This window comes from Stegodyphus dumicola, chromosome 9 (assembly GCF_044657685.1).
Source record: "Stegodyphus dumicola isolate Sdum_Otavi_A_Nest chromosome 9, ASM4465768v1".
NCBI classification, from domain to species: Eukaryota; Metazoa; Arthropoda; class Arachnida; order Araneae; family Eresidae; genus Stegodyphus; species Stegodyphus dumicola.
In genome coordinates, this window is record NC_140776.1 from 159,544,576 (window position 1) to 159,557,531 (window position 12,956).

General features: G+C 33.6%; 1 protein-coding gene across 2 annotated transcripts in view; it reads left to right on the plus strand.

The window, feature by feature from the left end:
• The first annotated feature begins 503 nt into the window (after window positions 1–503).
• The window catches only part of LOC118188834 (uncharacterized), a 66,241-nt gene continuing 53,788 nt past the window's right edge, over window positions 504–12,956 (plus strand). The window contains exons 1-2 of one of the 2 annotated variants that reach the window (XM_085824274.1): window positions 504–740; window positions 856–1,815. In XM_085824274.1, coding sequence (XP_085680400.1) covers window positions 1,626–1,815 — 190 coding nt within the window. In that variant the 5' untranslated portion in view covers window positions 504–740; window positions 856–1,625. Of the gene's footprint in view, window positions 1,816–12,956 lie in introns of both variants that reach the window. The other variant, XM_085824272.1, reaches the window with a different exon arrangement.

Sequence of the window (12,956 nt, forward strand, 5' to 3'; positions counted from 1 at the left end):
AGAACTTTTCCTGCAAAATCTGGACAGCTCAATGGAGAATTTTTCTGAATTTGCTCTTGTGAGTAAGCAGTAATTTATGTTATTGTGAGTAAGTAGTAATTTGGATTGTGAGTAAGTATAATATGAGCCTTAATGTGATTTTTTTTTCATTTTCAAAAACAATACAAAAACAAAATTACAAATTTTTATCTTTTCACTTGCTAACTTGTCGGCAAACTTGAATCATATCAAGTGAAGAATTATCTCAGAGCACTCAACTTCACTTTCTCTAAAGTTTTGTCAAAAACACAATCAAGTATCTTCTGATAATACTTCATCTAGAACTGTCTGAAATATTTACCGCTAGAACATGATACGCTCTTTCTGAGATATAAGTACCGTTAAGTGGGAAGAGGGAAATAGAAAAATACGTCGCAGCTGTTAACAATGAAACACACCTGGGCAAACGAAATCTCCGTTTGTGACATCATAAATCCGGCAGAGGGAAAACGTAATCTGGGAATATCTCTCAGATTCATGCTAGCAGAGAGACACAAACTAACTTAGAGTAGCATTTTTATCAGTGCAAAGCATAAATTTCTAGATTTCTGTACGACTTTGCGGTTGAAAATTTTATTTTCTTGCTTCATTAATCGAGAGATGGCTGTCAACTTGATAGAGTTCATTTTAAAATAATTTTTACTTTATGAACTAGTACAAGCTGCTGATCAATTTCTTGCTCTTTTCTTTATGGGTGAAAGGTAGAAGCGATTATTAGTAAATTGTTATTTTATATATTACAGCGTTTTAGATTTTATGAAGGTGTTTTCCTTTAGTATTACGTTCTAACGTTTCTTTCTGTTGAATTTTATCTAGGAGATTACTGATTGAAGATTGTTCGCTCGAATGCATTACATGGAACTGATAAATCTGATTTAGAACCCAGTTTCCCGGACAAAACTTTAAAAAATAGTACTCTTGATTTTTATTCTGTGGCAACGAAGATTAAATGGGGCAGTTTTGATAGCGATTACGATAATATTTTTTATATTGTCATCATAGCTATGAAGATAATTATTTCTCGAATTCTGTTATTTTTATTAGCCTTACTTTAAACTGAGTTATCATCAGTAACTGCATTTCATATACCATTTGGATCTGGTAGGAATATAAATATTCGCTTCGTTTGTTTATTACATTCATCAACTTTAATGCATTTTTGCTATCAGCTGATCATTGTATCTTATTTATCAGAGTGATAATCAATATTATTTATGTAACAAACATTTTTTGAGATACAGTGAAGTATGCAGAAGTTTCATTTTTCATTATTATGGAATAGATAAATTGTTATGTTGACTTGCTTGTAAAGGCATCATTTATTGTTGATATATATACTATCGCAAATATATCCAAACAAAGCAGAATTTAATCAAAATCCACTCAATTCAGATCTTTAACTGTTTTTTATCCTAATAAGTATGTTCTGGCATGTTAGTTAAGGCTTTATTCTTTTGTTTTCTGAAGTTCTACGAGATTTAAATACACTGCAAATTTAAGTTGCCAATTACATTTCCAAAGCATTTAGTGAAATCTGCAAGATTTATATTATCTACAAATTTTCGGTTTTTGAAACATTTAGCTTCATGAAATACCAGACTTTCATAAGTCCTGAACCAATTGACTCCAGCGAAGACGAGTCAAGTTACGTTCTGATGAGTTTGTTTAGACGTTCTGAAACTAGTGGATATTCAGTATGGAGTGCAGCAATATTTATCACGTCCCTTATGGCAGGGATGGGTGTTCTAGCATTACCGCATGCCTTAGCAGGAACAGGTAAGTGGCTATGAATTACCGTTTATCTGTTATATTACATATTACTTTATTGTATTAAATGATTAATTTTATTTAATAATTTTTGTCCTCAGAATCTCTGAAATGTAGTATTGGTTAATATTTATTGTGAATTATAGATGTATATGATTTACAGAAATATTCAGTTGTATTATTGACCAAATTAAAAACTTGTTAGTCATATGTACTACTTTTAAATATTTTGGTATGTTTCTCTTTTATGACGCGTATAATATTCTAGCTGTTATTTAGTCTTTAGTCGGGTTTTCATCCGCAGAGAACCCGTTGGCGCTTCGGGAAAGAACCCTTTGGCGCCGTTGCAGTTTTACTCGCCAAGCTCGCGGCTCATCGAGGATGAGCCGAGCCGTAAGCGTGATATTTTGTAAACGTGGTTTTTAGTGATGTAAATTCAAGTTAGCAGACAATGGTAGTAAAAATTCACAGATAATAAGTATGTAGATATAAAACTAACAGGTTAAACGTGATATACGAAAATAAATTTCTATTAAATTCAAGTTAGCACAGAAAACAATGTATTAAACATAACGAAGTAAAAATTCCTTTAAAAAAAGCAATTAGTATTCTTATACTTACGTTTACAATATACTTATATGTATTTTCTCTAATTCATATAGAATACTAATATTTCTATTACAAATGTCTTTTTTCACTATTAAGTACTTTGCCTGTTGATTGATGTATTTCGGTAAGAGCCATGCCCATGTAATAAATTAATGAAAGCATGACTTTAATATATCCATTTTACATAGTTTTAAGTATTTTTTTTTCAAGTTACTTGCATACAGCTTAAAGCATTTTACGTTGAAACAAATACCTATCCTTTTTCATAATATATTTGACAATACAAATAACCTTCAACAGTAATCAAATTTTCTTCAGTAGCATTTTTAATAAAACTAGAACTTAATACATTTAAAAATTATCATAGGGGTTGGAAACCTCATGGTTCTGCGTGCTTACAGCTGTTAATAATTAAGAACATAAAGTGAACAGCCATGTTACAAATTAGCATTCACCCCTCCCGCCATAATTCTTCCTTTGATCCCGAACTGACGACCCGAGAACCGGCATCTTTCGACGAAAACTTCTTTAATTATGCGAAAATATTTCTATCTATTCGTTGTTAAAAAAATTCAGAAAAAATAATAACAAATAAGAGAAAAATAATATAAATCTCCAAATGCGAACAACGACAACCTTCGCATAAGCGAATAGGATGAATTAGCTAGGTTACCAGGTTTGAACTATTATCGCCAAAGTTGGCGATGTTTACATTTACCGGGTTCTCTGCGGAAGTGCTTCCATTTAGTCTATCGCTTTGTTTTGCTGCACATATCGGATGTTATTATTCTAATGTCTTCTAAAATTCCTTGTTTAATTTCAACGGTATCCAGTGACTTGATTGTGGAAGTTCTTATTAAGCTGAATTAGGACTCTTAAAAGTACAACTCCTCTGGATATATTTATTTGCTCTAGTACCATACACAGTGCGCCTACAAAGTTTTAGAAATTAAGAAATTTAACAAATTCCAGGAAACTTACCAAACGGTAACTGACTAACGATCATTAACATCTCAACTTGATTTTGTTAAAATGTTATTTCGGACAGACTTTTCTATCCAATTAATCACTTGTTTTGATCTAATAAACATTGCTTTCGTGGATTCGGAAGCTAAGAAAAGAACTGCAATAAAATTTTGCTGTTAAACGAGAAAAACAGTAAAGAAAAATGTTGTGCAAAGCCCCATACGACCATGAAATACTAATATGATCCAATGTTTTTTATTGGTACGGAAGATTTCATGATGAATTCGAAGATGCTAATGATAAAACCGAAAGTGATCGACATTCGCAGTCTCGAATTGGATGAAAGTATCAAAAACATTCCACACTTGCAGCTGAAAAGCCGTAACCTGTATCTCCGAATGATAACTGATGGCCCTCAACATCATTAAAGATACTGCTTACAAAAGTGTTGTGGAATATTTATTAAAAGCTTTTCTGCTTTCGAATTTAACCCTTATTTTAGATTAACGTGTCTACTTTCGGCCTACTTTAAAGGGGTAAGTTCTCAAAAAACGCTTAGGTTTTTTAGCATTCAGAATCGTGACGTGACGAGGCAAAACAAAAAGAGAGTGAGAGAAAAGAAAAAAAAAGAAAAAATATGACAGTTCGGTTTTTGGCATTCTAATGATTTGTTTATGTCAATCGCAATGATGCAAACAACTGAAGTTGTAGCTGGCAGTGTTCCAAAACTAATAATTAAGTACTTTCTTATTTCGCGAAAACAAAATCCTCAAAAAGAACTTCAATAATAATACATTTTATTTTGAATGTTTGGGTTCTTCTGTTTTTCTTGTTGCCATTTCGAACTATTAAAATTACTGTAACCTTCACATCAGTTGAAATTACAAAACATATTATAAACATGAAAGAGAGATTATATTTAAATAAATATGAAAATATATAATAAATATAAAAATATGTAAATGTACGTAATAAATGAAAATAAATTGACACTTCTATTTAACCACTACATTTCCCTCTCAGTAACGAACGTTTGTTTTCCAAAGCAAGAAATAATGTCGAGCAGTTTTTTTTTTCTTTTTTCAATAAATTCTGACAGTCTCTGAACCATACAAGAAGTTTAATAGTTCTACCAGAACAAAACTTCAAACATTGTGCATCGTTATGGTGGATTGAGATTTCTTCGCGTTTCCAAAATCTCTCTCTAATTACTGATTCATCTGGATCATTATTTGTTAATTCAGGAGTAACTGTAGGAATTTGAAATACACTCATGTCCATAAATTAAGGATAATTCGGAGTCACGCGGAAATCGAACTCTAAAATAAATATTTCACCTGTAAAATCACTACACACATAGACTAGAAGAGAAACACGCTAATGTGACAATCAAAATCGTAAAATCAACCTTGTATTTAGCGTAAGTATAATGAAACACTCAATCGATTTCGAGGCAGCTAAAGGTCCCTCCTCATCAGGAGAAAGAAATACCTAGAAAGAAGAAAATAAAGGAGAAGGAGTCTCAGAAACACGTGGTCCTTTTCAGCACTGCACGTGGTTATAACTGGATTTTTAATCAGAGTTGCACTGGCGGCCTACTTTTACTGAGCCAGGCTATCTGATCAAGCATAAAGGATAAGAAAAATTAGCGAAGTTAAAATAGGGAGCGAGGGGCAAATGCACCTTCACGCTCAAAATCTGAACTTCAAATAATGGAAAGCAACCACTGAACGGATTTTTATACCCTCTGGTAGTACCAAATGCGAGGAGGTAACGCCATTTATCGGCAAAAATAACTGAATTAAGATAGTAGAATTTTAAAGGCATTAGGAAGGACTGGATTAGACTTCAAATCATTAACAAAACCTGCTAAATGTTTGTGAATGTGAAAAGCCTCAAGAAAATCCAATTCACCTATGGAAGAAGCCTTTTGGATAATTTTTGCAGACCCAAAGTCAAAATTATGGTTAAATGTCCAACTATGATACGCTATTGAAGACTTGTTAATTTCGCCTTTTCTGACATAAGATTCATGATCCTTGATACGAAACTTCAACGCTCTTTTTGTTTGGCCAATATATCTTAAACCACATTGACACGATATACTATAAATTCCCCAAGAATTCAAGACAGAAACGCAATCTTTTAGAATCGAAGGGTGAATTTTATTAATAGGGGAGAAACCGACTTGAAAATTGAATTTCTGGAGAATCCGTGCAATTTTATAGCTAACAGAAGGATAAAATGGAAGCACGACAAGGTCATTAATAATATTTCTAACAGTTCTTTGATAGGAATCTGAAAAATTTTTAACGGCTTTATCAATAATCACGGGAGAAAATCCACGGTCAATCGCAACTGCTTTCAAATAATTAAGTTCATTGGTAAGCAAAGATTCAGAGAAACAAACTTTAAGCGCGCGGAATACATAATAGATTATGTATTATGCATTCCGCGCGCTTAAAGTAGAGCACGTAAGGGACATGCTTGGCCGACGAGTTGCAGCCCGTCAACCTCCTCTTACATGTCTACAGGAAGAACTTCGGAGAGCATTGCTTTTTGAGTGGTGTAATATCCCCCATGATCAGATCGATAATTTGATATTCAGCATGCCTAGGCGTTGTACGGACTGTATTGCATCGTCTGGGAGACATACAATGTATGAACAATCATACCAACCATGCAATATTGGTTTTTTGTAAATAGGTTTTTTTTTTTTTTTTCTATTTTGCTCCAGGTAGAAAAAATCGCTAATTTTTTTAATAATATCAAATATATAGCATCTTTCTTTGCTCTTTACCTTTTGGTTAATAAATAAGCTTTACTAATAAATCAAATTTATTTTGCTTCTAACTCTTCCATTGCCAGATTTTGCATTATCCTTAATTTATGGACATGAGTGTAATATAAGCATGATTTAGCCTATCTCTAGATATACTGACTTCTTTAATTTTAATTTTGAAAGAACTACATATTGTATGTTTTTGGGGATGCAATAATACCACATAAGTGAGTTCCGCTATCGACAAGAAAACGTAAACCGATTGTTTTCTACCTTTTAGAAATAAACGGTAGTTACCAGTTGGGAAATCTTACAGCTGCGGAACTTGCCGCCATATCTAAACTTTTTAGTACGATAACACTGATTGCCAAACTAATAACTGTAACAATACTTCCCGGACAGGATTAAATCGTTTTCTTGGCGGACTATTATTTCTTTATAATCTTTTTTAGACTGCGGAAATTCACTCCTAGATTGTCTTCGAATATTTATTGCTGAAATCTGTTTTTCCATCACAGAAATTTGTGTGTTTATGAAACTATTCAAAACATAATTATGCAAATGAGATGTATTCGAAAGTAAAGTATTCAAAATAGAATTATCTGCGTTCGCGGAATAAATTTCTGGTGCGGTGTTCTTTTCAAAAATTTTACTTGCCATTAAGAACAAAATATCTAAATTTTCGTTACTTACAATTAAAGTAATTTTTATGATTTTAGCAATTTATCGAGCCATGTTCTCAAATTTTTATCCGTTTTATTAGTTTCGCTTAGTGATTTCATTTTACGTAGTAATTTACTATGTTTCATATCACCTAAAAATCTTCCCGTAAGCAAACTTTTGAGACTTTTTTTTTCCTCACTTTAAAACTTTTTAAAACTCTGCTTTTTTCAGTTGAATATTTATCATTTCTGTCATTCTGGGAAATATCCCATATATTTCCGACTAATTCGGGCGGAACAGTGAGTTTCAGGTCGCTGTTTTTTGGTTGCCTGTGGAAGACAGAACAGCGGATATTCTTCTCGCTTTGGGCCCACCAGCGACCGAGCGGTAAAGTCGCTGAACACTGGTAGTTCGGTCCGAGGTTCGAATCCCGCGAACGGGCTGGCTGCATGGGTGTTTTCGTGGTTTTCCCCATGTGTAACGTATATACGAGCCAGTTTCCCTTAGAAAGTCCTCCAAAAAAGGCATCCCTCCCCTTAGGCAGATAGCCCTAGTGTACTTTGCCATAATTAAATACACACACACCAACTAACAGTGTTCAATATAATGCAATGCAAAGCGCAACTAAACAGCGAAGCTCGCTCAGAAATATCTCAACACTTCGAATTCGTCTCTAAACTGAGAAACTAAAACTCTCTCCGGTCATATACACTTTTCCCCGGCCGTCGAGAAATCTCAAGTACCTTCCACTTCTCGAAATTACTGGAAGGCATATATGAGAGCCGGATATGATTACAGTTAAATTTACAGATCAATTACAGTTATTTAATTACAATACCAATTACTATTATACAGGGACTGGACCCAAATGTTGCCCAATAGTCGTCAAGTTTGGCGACTTTCGAGAATTTTTTGCCAAATTTGCAACAAAAATTAGTTTGTAAAACCATCGCCAATTCGGTGATATCTCGCCAATTTAGTGACACAGCCATTTACTTCAATGCTATATGAACTTGCCCCTGTAAACTTATTTTTCCAGCACATGGCTTCGATTCTTCGGATTTTTATGTTACATTACACAAAAAATACTGCAATTTTTAAATACAACTTCACTAAAATTATGTACATATATACAAAAATTCGCTACATTATCCCCTTCAAAAGGACTGCACGTCCTGGGCAGTACAATACCTGGACAGGAAGCCATATTTACAACTAAGGAAAAATAAACAATAAGTAAAATAAACAATTTCAATAAACAACATACAACAAATAACGCACTAAATTAATAATGTCGTGGTATACTATTTACATTATATACCATATGGGGACTACGTACTATGGTCATAGGAACGGGCTAGCTTATCGTGATGAATAACTTAAACTGATGGCTCACGAATCCGATCTACGACCTTGTTCAGCCTGTTTAGGACTATGTAAAAATCGTCCCAGCGTGACTATAGTTTAGTAGAATCCTTTCCGTCGAAAAGGATTCCATAACCACACCTTGTCACCTTCGTTGAATCGAGTGTAGCTCTCATGTCGATTGTTCTATAGTTTTTTGTGTAGCATTGGGTCTTCCTCTTCTCCGTCGCCAAGATGATTCGCTCTCTTGCAAAACTATGCATCACTTCAGACCGTGCCATGGAAATCTTGAATGTACTCCTCAGGCGATGAAGGCGCATCCGCAGGGCGATCAAACAAGAGATCACAAGACAGACGAAGGTCACGACCAAGAGCATTTGGGATGGGGAATAGCCGGTAGTCTCGTAGACGCATTGCCATACCGATAACTTCTGGTCCCAGTTCTGTTGGTTTTTGGCTAGTCAAGAATTCCGCAGGCCATATACCCAGATGAATACAGAGACTCCAGGAATATGGGATAACTATCCGTCATTGGAAAGATTCGTCACAGCTTTAGTTACTGTTTCTGTAACATATACTTGCATTAACCATTTGCAAACTTTTAGATCGAATTGTTATTGTTTAATAATGCAAAATACATTACAAAACTTATTCTGCATTTTGTGTTCTTTCACTATATTGCTTAGTTTTAGCTCAACTCATTTTTTTACAAGCTATAGCAGTTGCACCATCACTTGCAAAACACAACTATTTTATTAGAAACTATTTTCAGTTATTTCAAATTCATCATTATCACCTCCAATGTAAACGGCATATCTGTGATGTTACTACTAACATCAGTGGCCACTGAGAATGCTGAAAAATTTATGCTTTATTCTTTTTAACTGACATCGTAAATACCACCAGCTGCGTCAATATGAAATCTAGCGTTTTGGCTGGCAAATTAGTATTTTTAAATATTGTATTTGTCAGAAGAAGTTTATTAGTATTTTTAAGTTGTTATTTTGTCAGGACAAAGAAGTTCAGCAGAATTAATCAAACAGTCTTTAAGGAATACTCCATCAGTAAACGATTTTGATCATCGATAGCAAAACTTGCGTGAACTGTTGCTGCTTTCCTTCTCTCAATTTGCCTTTACACATCTCAAAAAATTTTTATGATTCATTTCGTAAAGGCGACGTAAACTGTATTCTTTTGGAACTGTTAATTACAAATACGACATACAATGTTATTATGCAAAATGTTACGAAAAAACATAATTTCCCATTTATCTTGCAAAACACGACATTATTCAACATTCTTTGTTAAAGGCAGGGCCTACAGTTTAGTCTCTTAATTAAAAGCACTATAACTATGCAAGGTATTTTTTCCTCCTCGGTTCACAGGCTTAGTTTAAGTCCACAAGCACCAGTAATATAATGTAACCTTTTTAAACAAGGCCTAGTTAATCTTCAAACCTGCTAATTCGCTCCCGGTTAACAGGGACTTGACTGGATTGTTTTGTCGCCCTCTTATAAAATTGAGCAGGAGAAAAAGGGATGATGCAGGAGCAATGAGGATGAAGGATTTATATTAAAAATCAAAACTCTAAGCAATGAATGTAATTTCACTCTCTGCATAAGCCATCGAGAAGCATTCATAGCCGAGACAACATCACTGATGTTGAATGAGGTGCGTTGTGACCCTATCGGAATCATAAGTTTCATAAAACACCAAGCGTTTAGCAGGCGTCCATTTTTCAGATTTTTGCAAAGATATTAATTCCGATTACCAAACATTACTGCTGTATGCAGAATCATAGTGGATCATAAGAGAACGAATTTCATGCAAATTACAGTTGAAGGATGAAGATATTTTATTTAGCCAGTCTGAAACCCGATTGTTTGTGAATTGATTGGCTGCATGAGTGTTTTCGTGATTTTACGCATGTGTAACGTGTATGCAGTATCTTCTGGATGCGCAAAGGAATAAACCAAAGGGGGAACCCGCGCAAAACTCTTATACACACGAGCAAAGAATAGCGGGCTTCAGCCCGCTCAGCTGGCGGGCTTGCCCGCTAGTTGAACTTTAATGTGTGATATATTTCTCGAAATTTTAAATATTTTATCATATCATTTCAAGGAAATAATTGTAGCATATTTATGATAAAAAGTCGAATATTTATTTAGAAATGTTAACATGTGGGAAAAGAGAATGAACAAGGGATCTTTATAGATGCTTATCGATGCTTTTAAATTTGAAGACAACCTTTCCATGGGTATAATTCTAAAAGTTGTGACTGATCTCTTCAGGTGTCTAAATGTACAGTTAAATTTGAAGATAACCTTTCCATGGGTTTAATTCTAAAAGTTGTGGCTGATCTCTTCAGGTGTCTAAATGTACAGTTACAAACATACCCTTCAAATTTTAATGTTGAAAACGAAAACTAGGTTCGTAACAATACTTAGTATAAATGACTAATGTCGGGCGTCTATTATCGATGCTCAGGAAAATATTTAGCAGTAAAAGCTCAAGAAAAATTTGCCGAGTTATCGAGGGACATAGTTCTAATTCTTGAGATTACTTTAAAAAATTAAAATTAAAAAAAACCTTTATACGAATTTTGATTTATGATTAGAACAGAATTCCATATTCTGAAATGGCCCTCAACACACATATAAGAATTTCTACTGAAATTTCTACTATAAGAATTTCTGTGCAAAGCGACAATTTCAGCATTATCGTACAATCTTCAAAATATTAAAGAAACGTAGTATGAAATATTAATCAAAGATTTAAATCTTTATGTAAAAACAAACGCAGTTGATTAGTATGAATATTTGAATTTGTCTTTAATATATAATGAAATTATATTCGTATAGTATATGCCAGAGAATTATATTCGAATACTTTTTTTTATGTTTCATAATCAGAAAATGTTTTAATAACGTTTCAGATAATAACATGTTTTAATTAATTTGTCTATAACTTCATACCCTATGGTCGCAAAAATATTTGTTCGAGTAAAATAATTTTTTAGGTGCAAAGTTTTTATTTTAGAATATCGATGATACAGAGAAAAGTGTCAAGGTGTCAGATGAATTCTTGGCGTAGGTCACAAAGTTATGATATACATTTTCACTTCCTTGTACGAAGTAAAGGAAGTAAATGCAATCACGAAAAAATTCGGGTATCGTATTTCAACAGAAATACTCATTTCGACCCTTTCCGAATCCATTTGGATATTTTTTTGCGTAACATCTATGCGTATGTATTTATGTGTATCACATAACTCAGAAACAGTTACCCATAGACAGTTGAAATTTTGTATATGAGAACATCTGGTTATGCAACTCCCTTTTCTTTCGCAATTGGATATATATACAATATATATATATATATATATATATATATATATATATATATATATATTTGTAGTAATAAAATTCCATAATCAAGAATACACTTAAAATTCTAACTGTATGTTCTTTTCATTTTTAATGGCGACATTCTCTTATTTGAAAGTACGTGGAATTAAATCCACAACCCCGTAGTCAAGTTGGTTTTCCCGCCTTTTCTACACGTACAGTTTTAGAATGTTCTGGAAATATTTCAAGCGAACTGGATTGGCTGACGAGGCTGATGTCATTTCTTGGAAGCTCCGCCTTTCCAGAGGCTATACTATAAAGACTCGCAAAAGGAATATCGGGGCTTTTTCTTAAGTGTCACGATGCAGTAAACTACATACAAAAAGTTATTAGTAATTCTTTTATTTACTCCGGATAGATTTTTGTAACTGCTATTTTCTCCTGAATAATAAATAATGGATCCTGTTTTTTAAACTTATCGTCTGATTATTTAAGCTACGACTACATTTATTTTTCTTCAGCATTCTATTTATTCCGGATAAAAGCTGGTACATCACACACACATATATATATATATATATATATATATATATAATGTGATAGAAGAAAGGAAGATGGAAGCAGCAGGGTAGATTCTAACAGCACAGGGAGAGGGAAGCTTCTGTCCGCGAAATGGCGCGCATTCGTTATTTATAGTAGCTGTTACGTAATAGGCTAGAATGTTCTCGAAGGTACTGGTCTAGGGGAAGATCCTAAATTGCAGAAAGTTAATTAGAGGTTGCTTGTTGGCGTAGAGCAAAGCCATCGTATATTTTTATATTTTACATCTTCCAATGTGTAAGATAAAAAAATATGTAAGCAAACTTCTAAATTTAACTCACTAATAACCTCTTTAATTTTTTATTTCATTTGGAAACTTCATCGCTCTGTCCTACAGGAGGAGGAATTTGGATGGCTTAGACGTGTTGATCCATAATGACCAGGAAATTGGAGGCGAAGGCAGATTAAATCTTTAGTTTTATTTTCAGCTACACACAAGTCGGCACATTAAATGTGCCTGCTCCTAAAAGCTTACATTTTTGATAGATTTCAAGAAAGCAGCATCAGACGGACAGCAGTGTAGCTATGTCAAAGCGTATAAAGCAAATGCGTAATGTTCAGGATGAAATTTTAAGTCAGACTGATTTAGTTTTGGTTTTCAAAGCATTTTGATTGGACAGTTCATGTTGTTCTAAAATTACTACTGTCTGGTTGAGTTTTAGTTCCATTTAAATCATCATAATTACGTAAGAATCATATGACATAAGATTTTTCTCGAAGTGACTCAGCGCAGAGAGGGGTTACTATTTTTAGAATAGAGAAGGGAAATTTACATTGCTAATTTAATCTTTTATATATTCTTTATTTTTCTCACACAT